Here is a 16,666-nt window from a genome sequence, read left to right as displayed (position 1 = left end):
TTATAATCCCATTAAAGCAACGAATAAAATTGCTCTTGAATTTTTAGGTACGAGTCCAGAATCGCCGTTTGCTCAAAACGTGCAAGACCAGTCTAATTGAAAGTGAAATCGTGCAGCGTGCGACGTTAGACGATCTTAGTGGTTGTTTCATTAAAAATGAAGAATACAAACTATCTCACTAATTCACTTTCATAGTGCGGAACACGCTGTTGATTATGGTACCAATTGTATACTGGCGCATTACTAAATGAAAACGCTTTGTGTGCTTTTAGAAACATCTCTCTGCGGATCTGCACGATGTCACTCGTCGTAATTGTGGAGTGGTTACATAATGGGCACTCTTCTTTACGTTTGTACATACATAACGGACGATCGTGGGTACTGCGAGTCTCGGTTTTTTTTTTTTTTTTTTTTTTTTTACGGATACGCGAAGGTCGAGTTCGTGATTCGCGGAGGGTGGCTGATCTCGAGTCGAGTTGGTCGATTAGAGATCAGCAAAGAAGTCCGCAATTCGCAGTGGATTTTCTTAAACGCGACCTTTTTCTTTTCCCTTTTTTTTTATTTTTTTTTAATTTAATTTTGTTTTGTTTGCGTTGATCTAATTAAGATGACCGATTAAATTACTTTTGATTAAACGTTGAATCTTGATCTTTTTCTTTCTTCTTTAGGAGGCACGATGTTGCCACCACCACCGCCGCCCGTGGCGATATATTCGCCCGCGGCTGCGATGCTGCCTCGCGGTCCGCCGCAATTTGCGACTCCGTATCCGCCGCCCATCTTCTACTGGCCTTACCCTTCACCACCGGTTAGCCCAACTAATTATTATACTCCCGCAAGCGTCGGTGGTATCGCGCCAATTCCTCAGCAAGCTGCTCTGGTGAGTGAAGCCTTGTGTTTTCTCAAAAGCGATCAGTAAGACTTGATACTTTGTCTAACAGATTACTGATTTGCTTGAAAGACGGTAATTTGTCTTGTATAACATTAGCGACACTTTACTTTTCTGTTATAAATAATATAAGCTATTGAGAAATTTTAGCAAAACTGTACTAAATAAATTGTGTGATCGCAGTTGGCGCCAGCTGAATGTCTGCAATTAGCACCCGGGGCAACGACGCTGCCGACTTCCACGGCTACGGGACCTGATGCGCGTATCGAAGCGTATTTACCACGAATAGAGTTGGATAAACGCATGGCCGCGCTGCCTCCACCGCAGACCGAGTGTAATCCATTCGTTGAGGTCTTCATGGTTTGATCTCCTCAGCCGAATCTTCTTGCCTATCCCGGTTCCTTACGTCGTAGAAAATGCAATTTTCCGAATCAACGAAGTGAATAGTCGATCACTTGGGACCGACTAAAACAATTGTACGAAAAAATGATCATTCTTTCACAGAGCTCGCATCACCCACGTAAATTCTTGAAAGAATGATCTTCGTCAACTTAGCGATTTTTTTTCTTATGAGAATTTTTCACGCGTATCGCGTACGTAGGCTTAGAACACACGGCAAAGTGCAAATGCAATGTAATCCTTTCCTTACGCATTTACCCGAAAAAGATCCTTTCCCTTCCCTCCTTTCTTCGTAAATTTCCGACGCGTCAGCTGCGAGAGCGACGCGTTTCTTTCTAGTCTAGAGATAGATAGGAGCCGTTGTGGCGCGATGCACAGCGGCGTCATTTCTTTCTCATCGTTTATTCTGATTTCCCCTTTTCTGGGAAATGAGACAAACCGCGTATCGCATTCTCCCTTCCCTTTTATTTTATTTTTTTTTTTTGTTTTATTTCTGTACCACGTTCTTATCATTCCCGTCGCGACGACGGCAATTGGACTAGATCCTCGCGTACTTTTGCCCGCGTCGAGTTGGAAGAAACTTGTGGAAATAGATATATATATATTTGAGTAGCCGATTCGCACACGTCTCGGATTATATATTATACGTACATAAGTTACACATAAAATAGATTGTAAATAATAATTATATTTACCAATTGGACTACGTTCGCAGATAGTAACCTGCGCCGCGTACTAGCGTTTGTAATGATCGTCAGAAACGCGTCCAATTTATACTTGAATACCGCGGATGGTATTTTAAATCGAGCTTGGAGCTATGCTTCGTTAGTTTTCCTCTTTCAAATTTTACATACGAATTGTTTTATGAATATTACTTAATTTAATTTTTAAAGTTTTAAGATGAGAATTAATATATATATACATATATGTTTTATCAGTCGTTTATGTTGCCGTTTGATCATGAACTGTTAGATCCTCGCGCATTTTTCTCCTTTTCTTCACTTTAAACGCGTGTTCTCGAATATCTCTCAACACACGTGGCGTCGTCAAACGGTGACGGCGTTTAATTTTCATTTAGAACAACAAATATTACAAAAGTCTTCCGTTAGTTTTTTGCTTCCCGCTCCAAAGAGCAATTTTCATTGTCCTGTTTTGTTAATCCGCGTTTTCGCTATCGACTTTAAAGATATATCGCCACATATTAATCAACGAACAGCACATTAGTGTACAGTTGACACTTTTACGATACGACATACGTAGAAGTACGTAGACATAAGTAAAACGTGCGTTATATACTCGTTAAGTTAAAGATACGGCTGCGACAAGATTAGACGCGCGGCTGTATTAGCTCAACTACATTATTTCAGATTCGTCAACGACGAACCTAGTTAAATTGACTTTGCCGGGCTCAGTGGAACTCGATTACATTTTTCCCGGTGTTGTGAAAAGCAACATTTTACGATATTAATTGCCAAGATTTAATTATGACGCACATCGGCTTATCTGCCCATGATGCCTTTGATTTTAAATCATCAAATTCGGACCGTACAGATAAAAGTGAAAGAAACAGATATTAATATTAAAAAAAAAAAAAAAAGAAAGGGAAATGTTTATCTTGAAAAGAGGCGAAGCAAAAGTATTTCACAGTAAAACTGTCACACTGTGAAATATTCGTTGTATCGAAGCGTTTGCTTGCATGGAAATGTATCTAGATAAATTATAATATAAAATTTATTACAAAAAAAATTAAATAAGAAATTAAAGTCGAAGCGTGAGTCATGATGTGGCTTTCGTTTCAGTCTGTGCAAGTTTTTATCTGTGTGGTCCAGGTTGATTCGCTCAAATATAATGAAAGTGAACCAGATCACGCGCGTACGGATCGGTCCTTTCTCGCTTGTGCTCTTTAATCTCTTATAGTTTTTTCGTGACCTTGTGTGCGCTTCTGTGCCTCGATCTTGACGAGCACACGACTTGAGCACTTTCCCGGATGCGACTCCGCATCGTCAGGTGCTCGCTCGCCGTGCCGTCGTTACCGTGTACGTGTGATCACGCATGACTGGTGCAATAGTTAATAATCTCTTCGTGGTAATTCGTGCAATAGAGATCGAACAGGTGCGCCTCCGGTGCTGAGGAACGTTACAACGATCGAACGGTCTGATTTGACCGACTTTGCCGAGCAAATATTTAATTTTCCTCTCTACAATGTTGATATATTGTTATATTATATATATAAATATATATAGATAATATCGAGATATACTGTATGTTATATGTATAAGAAAAGAAGCTGTAGACAGTTTCTCTCGAATAACTTGTCTATCGCTAATGAAACCGAGTGCGATGCCCGACTCATTTGTGCACTGCACGTTGACGTTGAACGATTAACAATAAGTTATCTCTACGCACGCGTCTTTTCTAAGTAACGTGTTACTACTATCCAAATGCATCCGTAAGCAACGGAGGTACCTGACTGGGCGATCTCGAAATCAGCCTCCTCTTATATTATAGATAGTAGAAAGAATTGTATATATATATGTATATACACACACATATATATATACATATATATACACCCACAAGCGCCGCACACCTATAAATTACATATCTGTAACGTTATAAGATTATATTATGTTTATCAGTCGAAGAAATGAGTACCGCGCCCCGAAGGCGCGCGGAGAGTCGAAATGGAGCCGTTTCGCTGATACGTAATCGCGTCGATGCCACATCGATAGTAGCACCGCGGAATTTCTTCGTCGATTGGACGTAGAAAGAATCTCCCAAATGCCAATGTTCGTTTCAGCGGTCCGAGAAAAACGGCTGCGACGAATAGTAAATCTGATATTTAATTATGTTATCTTGACGATATTAATATTAATATATTCGATATTGTTTTGAAGCGTCGCGTTGTTCTTTTGCTGGAGACACTTGTCCCACGTATCCCTAAATGAAACGTGCGTTTCAAAATTATTTTATGCAATTATTTGAATCATTCAGTTTTTTCAGTTTATTTTTGCAGTATACATACATATAAGGCAGCCTTGTGACATCATCAAGTTCCATTCGAGCAGGTATACCTATCACTGCTGGGATAACTGAACAAATTTAAGATTTTATTTTCGAATAAATTATTAATTTTGTAGAAAATAGTTGTACAATCTAAATATTCGCGTCTTAACATACTTTGTCACAAATAACGCTGCCTGTCATCCTCCAATCAACCACCAACGTTCTCATCAACCGTCATCATCGTCTATCACATGCATCGCTGCCAGTGTGGAGGCAGGCGATTTGTCAGATCGCCAGCACAGGACACTTTGTGGTCCTTTGTAAGTTACAAAAATGTATTTCTGTACATAACATATTAATATTGATATCGTTTAATATACAAATATCGTTACAACCCTTCTGTTAGCATATTTATAACTTGTGGTATCAGATGGTTTTCAATAACTGCTTTAGCTGGAAATTAATGAAAATAAAATTAATAGTTTTTACGTATTATTAGGTAATTTTATAAGAAAATGCTTACCATTCATTGAATCGTTCATGATTGCTGCCTTATAAGCACTTATATTTGAAAAATTAATAAACGTTATGTCTGCACCTTTTGTTAACAATTCATAACATACGTGCGGATGATCACAATGTGCTCCATAAATTAATGGAGTATTATCGTCCTATATCAGAAAAACGAAATCGTTAGTATAATAAATTTTACAATATTTAAGAAAACAGTATGCATACTTCATCACATGCGTTTGGATCAGCACCGTGATTTAATAATAATTTGACAACGTCGTGATGTCCATAAGCAGCTGCAAAATGTAAACTAGTCTGCAACTTTGGTGTACAATAATTTACATCGGCTCCTTTATCTAGCAATTTTCTAGCACTACCTAATTGCCCATATGCACTGGCCCACATCAATCCTGTTAATCCTTTTTCATCTGTCATATCCACTGAATCTACATAATATAAAAATGAGCCATGTTATAATATTATAACAGTTTAAAAAATGATATACAGAATATAATTTACTTGAATGTATTTGATCAGATGTAAGATCTCCTTGACCTGCCAATGTATGAAAAGTGATATCATTTCCAACATAAAGCTGGTGTATCTGTGTCTGGGTATTGCCCCTTTGCAAATTTGTGAGCAAAGTAGGTGGCTGCAAACAGACAAGAGGTTAAGCTTACATTTATACATGTATAAGGTACAAATGCATCATAATCAACAGGTAATAGTACTGCACAAAATCTATAATAAATTACCACAGGTAATCTTGTAATTCTCAATATTAATATTAATTTTCTGCAAAGTTCATGAAGAAAAGCTAATGAAATAATACCTTGTATGGTTGAAAAGCACTTGTTCTAGTCGCATCTTGCCATGCTCCTGGTGCCCAGTGCCATTTCGTCTCTATCGGTTCAGATTTGCAGCTGACATTTTCTGGCTTGCAAATCAGGGGTTTCGGTCGTATTCCGATCGCCGACCCATCGGGGGTGACGCTTTTTTCACTCTCGGTAGAACATCGACCCTCCTTGATCTCGTCTTCATCTTGCTCCTCTTTCATAATTAACTCTGAATGAATTCGATCTTCCATAGCTGTGTGCTGTATCTGACTATTCTAATCAACGTCCAATTTTTGTAATAAATTGTCACCCTCCACCACCGCAGTATTTTTCAATTATTTATCTAATAGTTCCAAATTCAGTCTTCTATGCAATCCAATATTTTTCAAATTATCCACAATATAATGTCATTTTGTTGTTCAAACTGTTTATAACCTCAAGATTTGCCGGTGACGATGGTGACGACGATGACGTCGCTTTCGACAAACAGAATGTAACGATTCGCATTGGATCATTGAACATTGGTTCTCTTGCAACTGATTAGTCGATACTTTTAGATCTAAAAAAATTGTTTCAATCACTCAATGAGAGATTGCGCGCCTAGCTGCACCCACGCGTTCTTAAACTCATAAAAAATGGCCATATGTAAAATGAACGAACTGCACCCAACGGTGCAGTTCGGAGCCCGCCAGGCTCGTCGCAAACGTCACGTCCCTTCTATTCTGTTACTGTGTTCTCCAAGGAGAGACTTCGCGCGGCGGCCGGTCCGGTCATTCTTTTCGCATCTGCGGGTCTGTAAGGAGGGAGATAGGAGTAAAAATATTTTTGTGCAATAGCGTGCGCCGTCGCGTCGAAAGCCGACCCGACGTGCGCGTAAAAATATATCACGGTAATTCGAAATCGTTCGCGGAATCGTCGAAGATGCGCCGATGTGATCGAGGACCGTGCGTGCTTTTGGTTTGTTGATTTTATGCTACCGCAAAAAATATCATGGCGTCCAAGGGCCATGTGGACAACACGGTGAATGAACGTCGCTTGCGACCGATTTACGGTACGTATATTTCCGTATAACAAAAATCGCGGGTCACGTCCGTCCCGCGCAGCCCCGTCGGACTGTTCACTCGCGACTTCTGAACTGGCGACAAGGTTATATAACGGCGCCCGGTATAAAGCATTTCTTTGGGTTTCAGACTGGCTGGATAATGGGAACAACAAGAAGGCCCTTCAAGAGGCAGACAAGGTGCTTAAAAAGCATCCCACTAACCAGTGTGCCAGAGTGCTCAAAGCTCTGGCTTTGCTGCGAATGGGTAAGGAAAATGAATGTCAAGTCATCATGGATAAAGTGCGCTCTGAGGTTCCCTGTGAGGATTCCACTCTGCAGGCAATGAGCATATGCTATAGAGAGATACATCAACGTATGTCTTTTATTTATCTTTTAATTTAGAACATTATATTTAAGATTGATTATATTAACATTAATGTTTTATGTTATGTTTTATTTATACAGCAGACAAAGTAAGTGAACTTTATGAAGCTGCTGCAAAGGCTGATCCAAACAATGAAGAGCTCTTGACACATCTTTTTATGTCATATGTTCGTCTGGGTGATTATAAGAAACAACAGCAAACAGCTCTTAACTTGTATAAACTGACTCATAAAAATCCATATTATTTTTGGGCTGTTATGAGTATAGTAATGCAAGCTATTCATGCTGATCAGAACCTAGCAAAGGGAATTATTTTACCTTTGGCAGAAAGAATGGTTTGTACATTGAATATTTATTTCTGTTTTTCAATACATTTGAATATACTTGAATAATTTTAATTTATGTATAATAAATCTTACAATCATTTATAATATTTTTTAAAATAAATATATTAGGTCCTAAAACTAGTAAGAGAGGGAAAAATAGAAGCAGAACAAGAAGTGCAGCTTTATCTGATGATTTTAGAATTGCAAGACAAAAATGAAGAAATGTTAAATGTATTATCTAGTCCTTTAGCTTCATATGTTTCATATGTGCCTCAACGAAAGGCTACATGTTTATTAAAATTAGAGTGTTTTCCTGAAGCGGCTAATGCATATCGCGCACTTATTGAAGAAAAGTAAGACCATTATTCATATTTCTTTTTATTATCAAAACATTTTGTTATTAATTTTATATCTGCATTATTTTAAATTGTTTTACTTATTATACAGCATTGACAATTGGGGATTTTATCAAAATTATCTCTCGGCGGCCTTAAAATTTCAACCTTTAACAGAATGTTTGGATTTTTTTAATCATATTATTAATATGTCCGAGAAGAAAATTCGTGCGCCATATTTAGCCCGCCTAGAATTATTAAAACGATGTGAGACTGAAGATCTGCAATATAGCACAACTTCTATGAATTTTATGCATGAATATTTTTCCCAATTTGGAGAAAAAGGATGTGTTGTTGGAGATTTACGATTATATCTGAATTTACTGACACCTAAATCCAAGTTTGAATTATTTGAAAAGGTAAGGGTTTGAAAAATCTGTTTAATAAAATTAATATTTTAAAACTTTATTGTTTATATTAATTTAAATGTAAAATGTAATATAATAATAGTATAATTGCGGATAATTGTTAAAATGATCGTGACAACTGTTTAATACATTGGTATTTATAGATTGAAGAAGATATTGGCATTGCATCAGATAAATTTCCAACTACTGTACAACAAACGCAAAGGCATATTCATTTGGAACAATTGCGACGTATTTGTGGTTTTCACCATTCTCCTTTAGCGGACAGAGATAAACAAGAGCAATTAATAAAGCGATTGTGTGATTTGTACGAGAATGGCAATGAATTGTATCCAATGCAAGATAGATTGCCAACTGACTTTTGTCCAGCAGATCCATATATCCTATTAGCTACGCATTTGTTACATCAATTATGGGTTGATACTAATAATGCATCCTTTCTTTACAGGTAATAATATAATTTTATTAAATTAATTTTTTATAATACATAAAAAATAATGTTAATGACATTTTGAAAACATGCACATTTTTTTAAATAATGGGTTTACAGGGCAATGTCGTTATTGGAACACGGTCTTCTGTCGAGTCCCGTAAATTTTCACATAAAAATTTTACTTGTGCGTATTTACTTGGAAGCTGGTCTAGTGGTCGCGGCTGATCATGCATTCGCATTGCTTGATGTAAAACACCTTCAACTAGACTCACTGGGTTACCTCCATGCGCCACTTCTCGCGCCTCTCGGTAACTTACCTCTGGCCTCAACAACTCTTGATCATACAGCGAAATTTTTCATAGCTAACTATAAGGATGTATGTGTTTTCAAGTTTATTAGATTTAAGAAAAATAGATAAAAATTATTTAATTTGTAAACTTAATAATTCTTCTTGTAGAGTGCGGATCATTTAACACTTGCATATAAATATGGGAGTTTTATAAAAATTCAGGATTTTGTGGAATTAAGAGAGCGCCTAGAAAATTCAATTCATTTTGCTACGACAACTGTAGATAAAATGCTACTTGATTTATGTTGGTGTGACAGTACTACTTCTTTATTTTCTACTTTGAATAATATGCACATTCAACCTCATCTTGATTCAATTAGATGGGCATCTTTGCGAGATAATCGTGATTTAGAGGTAAATATTTTTGACAATCGCAATGTTAATTAAAAAATATAAAATAATTTAATATCAGTGATAAGTTTAATAAATTATGATGTCAAATAAATTAGGTTGTTCGCGGATGGGAGCCACTTAATCAAAATGAAGAGGATCCAAGAATGCAGGAAGAGACGCGCACGTGCATGTTAAAACTACTTGCGGCAAGAAACGCTATATTGCGAATTTTGGCAGCAAGTGCCGGATCGTCTTCGATTTATCTTTCTCAAATATCTGCCGAGCTTAAAGAATTAGCAGAAGAAAGTATACCTTCGTTATTACAAAAATTTGGCACGGATGGAAAATTGAATAAGCCATGTAAAATATTAGTCCCACTCGATGCTGTAGAAAGATTACGTGAAGCTTATCATTCTGAACAATTAAGGACTATAGCGTGCCTTGCAAAATCACTTTCTCATTCTCCTTGTCCGGATTACGATTGCATACAGATGCTGCGTACAACTCCTTGCTTACAGACATTACCTATTCCTGAGCGAGATACATCAGTATCTTTCAAACATTTCTTACTCAGAGCTTCAACTTGTAGTGAATCTTTAGCGATTATTAGCGCTATATGTAGTGTATGTGCAGTACAATCGAAACCACGTACACAATCGCAAAAGAAAAATAAGAAAAAATATAATAAAAAGATTGAATCAAATATAATAAACGAAACCAATGAAACCAAGGTAAGTTTTTTTATACATCGTATGTATCGTAACATTTTATATACATAAAAATGGCATAATTAGTTTTGTTATATTGCTCTATAACATAATAAATGATTATATTTATGCAAAATTTAGTATAGTATGATCAATTTTTATAATGATTATTTATTATGTTACAGGTTTGGAGCGAAGTAGCTGTTTTACTGTCCGAGAGAGTTGAAAATTTAGATGCGGTTTTAACAGAATTTGAAAAGTACGAGTTACATACAGGATTAGATGAAAAGGATGATGTATGTGTCATTATAACAAAACGCGGACAAGCAAGTCTCCGACAAAGTTGCAGATCCCTTAAATCTCGCACTCAGCCTATATTAAGGCTTTTAAGTAACTTAAAGAGCTGAAACTATTTGATGACAGTATTTGTACAAAGAATATCTATATCCGTCTACTTTTCATAATTTTCAAAAATGAATCGAAAGTTCTGTACATAACTCTTAGCCCCAATTCAATTATAAACAATGAGTGGATGGTTTAATGCTGATTAAAATACCTGAGCCTACCTTTTCATTTTTATGAAAAATACTATGCAGTCATTTCATTACACTGCCATGTAATCAGTGCATAACTGATAATATATTTTTTGACTTAAATAATAAATATTAAACGTAAAAAAATGGTAATACTTCTAAAAATTGTGAATTTTTAGAACTAAAAAAAAAACATTGATTTAAAATTGTGGTGTATTTGTTTCTATTTACGTGCCATTTTTTTTTTTGGTTACAATAATAATTTTATATATTGTATAATATATATTTCGTATTTTATGATTTATTTTTAGATATTTTAAGAAATAACGCTCATGGATTACATTTAATTATATTTTGTGACATATTGTTTTTTTCATTATTATATATAAATTAATAAATTTATTAAATAATTCAAATAAATTGGTTATTAATCATTAAACAATTTGGTGGATTAAAAATAGTAAGTTACTAGTACGAATGCACAGTTATATATTTATTTTAAGTTCAGTTAAAATAAAAGAACAGCATACTGTCGATTATATTAATATGCAATTAATAAACATACATAAGTTTTTGGGCACGATTAAATTGTGCAAGTTTATTAATACACGTTTACGAGATATAATAGACTTCGATTATATCAATTTTTTTTTGTACCGATAACCCAATAAGCACCATGATTTACAAATGAATGACTGCAGGTATGATCAAGAGGATTCGATATTGTAATAAAAATAATTTTATTTACAAAAGCCTTACACATATCACATCCAACAATATTTTATATATATTATTGTATACAATGTTTAATTATTCAAAAAATTATAATCGTTATACATATACTTATCAGTTTGTATTTAAAATCGGAGATTGTTATTTGATTTAAAAAGAATATAATGTAATTGTACATTATGATCATGTATTGTTTTTGCTGCAAGAAAAAAACTCAATAAAAAATTTGAAAGATCGTAAAATATACAAAATTGTTCATGGATATTGCAGTCACAGTGATAAATTGTTAAATTATATCTGCTATTGTTTGCCATTATATTATTTTATAACGATTTTAATTTAATCGGAAAGTAATCTACCAATCAATTATCCTAATTTAAGACGTTCTACAGAAGAAGAAAAAAGTTATGATTATAATTACAATCTTATAGATAATTACAATCCTAATCTTCCAGGTGTGTTACGATACGGAGCGGGAGTGCCCGGTTCTCGAATACCAGGCGTTAAAATTTCTTTCTTTCGAACTGATGCCTGTTCTCGCTCGAGTTGTTCTTGAGCGCGTGCTTTCATTTCCTCTTCAGCCTCTTTCATTTGATGTTCCATTTCGTGGAGATGTTGCATCGCTTGACGTCGTTTTGCACGACCGCTTCGACCAGTCTCTTTTACACTGAAAAACATTGGGCCCAGTTCAGCCAGCCAGTGACCGTCTACTGCGGTGACACACTGCATGTATTCTTTGGCGGTCATCACGAGTTCGTGATACACGACGTAATCAGGTGTGAATCCCATACCAAATAACGCAGAAGTCGGGTGAAGATGGCAAGGCATTCCAGTACGACAATTAACGTACTCGCCAATGCCTTTCAGGCGCGCTGCTTGGTGGAAGTAAGCAGAGCAGATGCATTTTCGTACAATATCCCAGTCGGTACCGCAACTAACAACGTCCATTTTTTGTTGTTTCAGAATTTCCTCGAGTTGCGATCGTACTTCTCGCACTTTGCGCATCGCTTTTGCATGTATAAAGTGGTCATTACACCAAGAACTCGAATAACCATTCGATTTCCATTGATTATATACATTTAAATATGTTAAATGATCCGATTCAGGAACTTGGAATTTTTCGCGTGCCGAATCTGAATCTTCTTCGCGTCCTTTTGGTCGATAGAAAATCGATGGTACTGACAACATAGAGACGATAATGAGAATATCCGCAGTACAACCAAGTTGAGAAGCGACTATAAGCATTTGACATTGTGGCGGATCCAACGGAAACTCTGCCATTTGTCGACCAAGTGGAGTCAAGCGTCCAGTATGGTCAAGCGCTCCCAAGATCCATAACTGATACAACGAGTTCAATATATTATCTTGCGGTGGTGGATCCATAAAATGAAACGCTAATAAATCTTGAACTCCCAGCGATTTTAGCAATAGTACTGTGTTAGCTAGATTTGTACGTTGTATCTCAGGAACTCCCGTTAATAATAATTCGTCTAAGTATTGTCTTCGCGTGTATAATCTATAACATTGACCAGGTCCAGTACGACCGGCTCGGCCTTGTCTTTGATCAGCATTAGCTCTCGACACGGGATATACTTGCAGAGCATCCATACCTATTCGAGGATTGTATACTTTCAATTTACAGTATCCAGAGTCAACGACGAAGACGATTCCGTCGACTGTCAGCGATGTTTCTGCTATATTAGTTGCCACGACACATTTGCGAAGACCACCTTCAGATCGTTGGAAAATTTTTGCTTGCAAGTCCGATGGCAGCTGAGAATAAATAGGTAATATAGAAAGAGGCGGAGCCGAATCAATTTCAGCTAAACGTTCCTTCAAGACTTCGCAAGTGACTTCAATATCTTCTTGACCAGGCATAAAAACTAATACATCGCCGCTTTTAGGCTGCAAGTGAATTTGTAAAACTTGCTTTACGGCTGCATCCACATAATCTTCAACTGGATTTTTCGCGTGCAATACTTCGACAGGAAACGTGCGTCCAGGTATTTGGAATGTTGCTGCATTACCGAAAAAGGCAGAAAACTTACTGCAATCCATTGTTGCGGAAGTAACAATTAACTTTAAATCGTGTCGTCTAGCAACAACCTATAAATATTTGTTAATTAAAAATACTGTTTAATATATAAATATTTTAAATAATATAATAATAAAAACGTGAGCAATACCTCTCTAAGAAGACCAAATAATACGTCAGTAGAAAGTGATCGTTCATGAGCTTCGTCCATTATAATCACACTATATCGTTCCAAATCTCCTTCCCTCAAACTTTCTCTTAGCAAAATACCATCGGTCATATATTTAATAACAGTCTGTTAAAAAAAAATTTATCTGTTATATGCATGTACGCTGGAAAACAGATATAACGTTTGCTGCGCCGACGACAGCTAGCGAACGTGACTTTAGAGTCGTGTGCGTCGAGTTTTACATGTGCCGCATGTATGTACCGCGCCGGCCGGATTGCCGAAGACTGATTTTCCCCCCGTTTTCTCATTCCCTGCTTCTGCCGCCTAGAATTACGTACGTTAGCCGCTGTCGTCGCAAAAAACGTTATATCTGCTATTCGGAGTACAAAAAAATTAAAGAAATTTTATATGTTTGCATATAATTAACATCTTAATTAACATAATGTTCAAATTATATTTATTATTACTTACATCTTTCGAAGTACAATCTTCGAAACGTATCGCATATCCGACTTTATCGCCTAGAGCAGTGGCCATTTCATCAGATACTCTTTTCGCGACGGACATTGCAGCAACTCGTCTGGGCTAAAATTTTTTTAATAATTAAAGAGTTAAAATACAAAAAAAAAAAATACAAAGAGTTATATGCGCAAGACATTATTATAAAATGTAATACCTGAGTACAACCAATAATACCGTTGCGACTATAGCCATCCTCGTGGAGATACTGTGTTAACTGTGTAGTTTTGCCGCTACCAGTTTCTCCTACTATTACAACGACACTATTCTCTCTGATAACATTCAGCAGTTCTTGACGTACCGCGAATACAGGAAGACTTCTCCTTTGATGCTGTATATTTCTGTGCTTAGCTTCTCCCGTTATTTCTCCCGATCCTATGTGCCGAGCATATTTTTGCCCGGCCTTAAAGTCAGTTTCTTGGCCTGCCTGTTCTTTATCGTCTTTACGTCGATCGTGTACACCCATGATATTGCCGATATGTGTTCCGGCTAGTTCCCAATGCTTTTTTTGTGCCCTACGTCTTTCCTTTTGCTCGCGGTATGCCTTAACTAACGCCGAACCTTTCCTGGCTACTAAAGCCATGTCGGAAGTAGGATCACGTACAGGTACAACGGGTTCCGGTTGTTTTGTGAATACAATACGTCCATCTAAGAACGGCGGAACAACATTATGAACTAACAAATGAACTCTTGCCTCTCCTTCGTCATCAGGATCGTCGTCGTGGTCCAATGAGCTCACTACTCCGGATGTTAACATACGATTGCGTTCCCATAGTTCATTATCTTTATTTATCTGCCGTTGCTGTGCAGACAGACGCTTCTGCCTTCTGGCCTCCAATTCCATTTCTTTTTTTCGTGTATACTCTTCAGAGACATTCGCGAAAGCATTATTTTCTCCATCGTCTAACGCATACCATTCTCTATCTAGCCTTTGTTGTTCCTCTTCCCATAGTTCTTTTTCCTCTCCTTCTACCAGTGGAGTAGCGCCGGAACGCTTAAACTCTTTATTCCACGAATTATATTTATAAGAAGGAGTAAATTCGCTTCGAATACTATCACGACCATCTCTATTGTTATACAAATTTGGTGTCGGGTGATCCCAACTTGATCGTCTTGGCTCTTCATCCTCATCGTCGTCCCAATTGCTTTTAGAAGTTGGATCTTTCATTCGAAATTTCGGTGTCTGAGGCTCATCCTTGAATCTAAGAGGCGTATGCCTTACGCTACTATCTCTCCCGCGACTTTCTCTGTCTCGATCCCTTCGACGGTCTCTATCCCTATCGTGTCCTCTATATGAATTTCTAGAATTCCTGTCATTGGCATTTAATCGTTGGCGCTTAAGTCTGGACTCCAATCTTTGTTGTGCTTCAGAATTAACACCTCCAGTATGAGTAGGAGTTTCTTCTTCATAAGATCGATATCTCCTATCTCTTCCATCAGATTTATTTGATTTTGAGCTGGTAGGTTCCTGTGATTGCTCTCTTCTTTTCCTCTCAGCAAGTTTGTCAAGCCCTAATACAGAAGGCTTCTTAAAAGTGTGGTCAGAAGGTTTTTTACGTATGACCAAACCACCTGTTTCATTTCCAGTCCCTTCTAATCTGTAGAAGCTCGGATCGTCTGACATTTTATATGTATATATAACTATCAATTATTAGTAAAATATTGTCTCCTAAAAAAAAATAGAAATTATAATTTAAGAATTACCATTAAACAACCAAATTTATATTACATTTCATTGAAATGTTCGTAAAATTTAGTGCAACGAATAAGTCATTATAAAAAAAACATTTAAAACTTTAAAAAGGTTTAATCATTAAAAATAAATAAATCTTAAAAAGTTACACTAACCTGAATTGTATTGTATCATGAGATTGTAACATTCATGACGCAATTAGATGAAATATACTGTATAAATATTTCTAAAATTCACGATATAAGTACGTATATAATGTACTCCGAAGAAATATGTAATATGCAGTAATTTTCAATGAATTAACCTAGAAATCCACCAAGAAACAACACCAAAGCAGCGCAGAAACGCACGAAACACGAAAAGAGAGATAGCATCAGCATTTACTGCACCATCTGGGGAGCCAAGTAAGAACCTCGAATTAATTAATAATTACAGCTCTTAGTTTTCGTATAAAAATTAAAATTACTTACGTGGCTTTTCAAAATGCAATTTGACTATCTTTGGAATTAAATATAATAAATAATTAATATTAATTCTAAATATAATTTAATATATTACACGAAAGAATTAATATAAGAAAAATATATTTTATGTATATTTGCAATTATAGTTCTAGATTATTTTCATCGTCTAGAATTTTATTCTATTTTTAATCATCACAGCCCTAAGTTCTATTCAAATAGAGCGACACCTGCGAGACGACAGTGAGGTGACGCGTAATTCATACGCTTGCGCGAGCGCGCCATTTCTTTCGTGCTGCGTCCAATGAGTTCGAATAAAAGCGTTTACTTATTTCGTATTTATTTTCACGTTGAAAATAATTCTCGTCTACTGCAAATGAGTATTATATTCTTAAAATATAGCCGCAAAATGGCTTTTGAGCGTGCGAATCGCGAAAACGCACGGATCGTAGTCGTAAAATAATTTTTGCCAAATATAGTAAAGAGCGCGGGGGTGGCGGTGCGGTAAGTGCAAGAACAACCGTTCTGCCGCAACGGCTCGGGACTC

At 36.5% G+C, this 16,666-nt stretch overlaps 4 protein-coding genes across 6 annotated transcripts; 2 read left to right on the top strand and 2 right to left on the bottom strand.

The window, feature by feature from the left end:
• Nucleotides 1-10: 10 nt before the first annotated feature.
• On the top strand, nt 11-2,886 carry LOC139101783 (uncharacterized). Its single transcript, XM_070655193.1, has 2 exons — nt 11-877; nt 1,070-2,886. Exons 1-2 carry the CDS (start codon nt 677-679, stop codon nt 1,250-1,252), a joined length of 384 nt encoding a protein of 127 aa, XP_070511294.1. The 5' UTR covers nt 11-676; the 3' UTR covers nt 1,253-2,886.
• A 1,090-nt stretch (nt 2,887-3,976) lies between these two features.
• LOC139101778 (DNA-binding protein RFXANK-like) lies at nt 3,977-6,180 on the bottom strand. Of its 3 annotated transcripts, XR_011545628.1 has the most exons (7): nt 5,637-6,180; nt 5,324-5,456; nt 5,030-5,250; nt 4,815-4,962; nt 4,466-4,744; nt 4,311-4,377; nt 3,977-4,225 (listed from the first exon to the last, which is right to left on the bottom strand). XR_011545628.1 is itself a non-coding variant. In XM_070655186.1 (5 exons), the coding sequence occupies exons 1-5, from the start codon at nt 5,889-5,891 to the stop codon at nt 4,680-4,682; spliced, it is 822 nt and encodes a 273-aa protein (XP_070511287.1). In that variant the 5' UTR covers nt 5,892-6,180; the 3' UTR covers nt 4,275-4,679. The 3 variants fall into 3 exon arrangements, 1 of the variants encoding a protein (XP_070511287.1); XR_011545627.1 differs by lacking the exon at nt 3,977-4,225 and having other exon boundaries at nt 4,275-4,377; XM_070655186.1 differs by lacking the exon at nt 3,977-4,225 and having other exon boundaries at nt 4,275-4,744.
• Nucleotides 6,181-6,376: 196 nt separating this feature from the next.
• Nucleotides 6,377-10,930, top strand: Psidin (phagocyte signaling impaired). Its single transcript, XM_070655166.1, has 10 exons — nt 6,377-6,691; nt 6,831-7,055; nt 7,148-7,401; nt 7,522-7,745; nt 7,840-8,146; nt 8,299-8,603; nt 8,706-8,964; nt 9,046-9,291; nt 9,387-10,001; nt 10,163-10,930. The coding sequence occupies exons 1-10, from the start codon at nt 6,631-6,633 to the stop codon at nt 10,382-10,384; spliced, it is 2,718 nt and encodes a 905-aa protein (XP_070511267.1). The 5' UTR covers nt 6,377-6,630; the 3' UTR covers nt 10,385-10,930.
• Nucleotides 10,931-11,076: 146 nt separating this feature from the next.
• L(1)g0007 (ATP-dependent RNA helicase l(1)G0007) lies at nt 11,077-16,283 on the bottom strand. The gene is made up of 6 exons (XM_070655164.1): nt 16,129-16,283; nt 15,814-16,050; nt 14,123-15,634; nt 13,918-14,031; nt 13,429-13,572; nt 11,077-13,348 (listed from the first exon to the last, which is right to left on the bottom strand). Exons 3-6 carry the CDS (start codon nt 15,587-15,589, stop codon nt 11,678-11,680), a joined length of 3,396 nt encoding a protein of 1,131 aa, XP_070511265.1. The 5' UTR covers nt 15,590-15,634; nt 15,814-16,050; nt 16,129-16,283; the 3' UTR covers nt 11,077-11,677.
• Nucleotides 16,284-16,666: the final 383 nt, after the last annotated feature.

Source organism: Cardiocondyla obscurior, linkage group LG04 (genome assembly GCF_019399895.1).
Source record: "Cardiocondyla obscurior isolate alpha-2009 linkage group LG04, Cobs3.1, whole genome shotgun sequence".
NCBI lineage: Eukaryota > Metazoa > Arthropoda > Insecta > Hymenoptera > Formicidae > Cardiocondyla > Cardiocondyla obscurior.
Note: the sequence above shows the minus strand (reverse complement) of the source record. Positions and strands in the feature narration are given on the sequence as shown.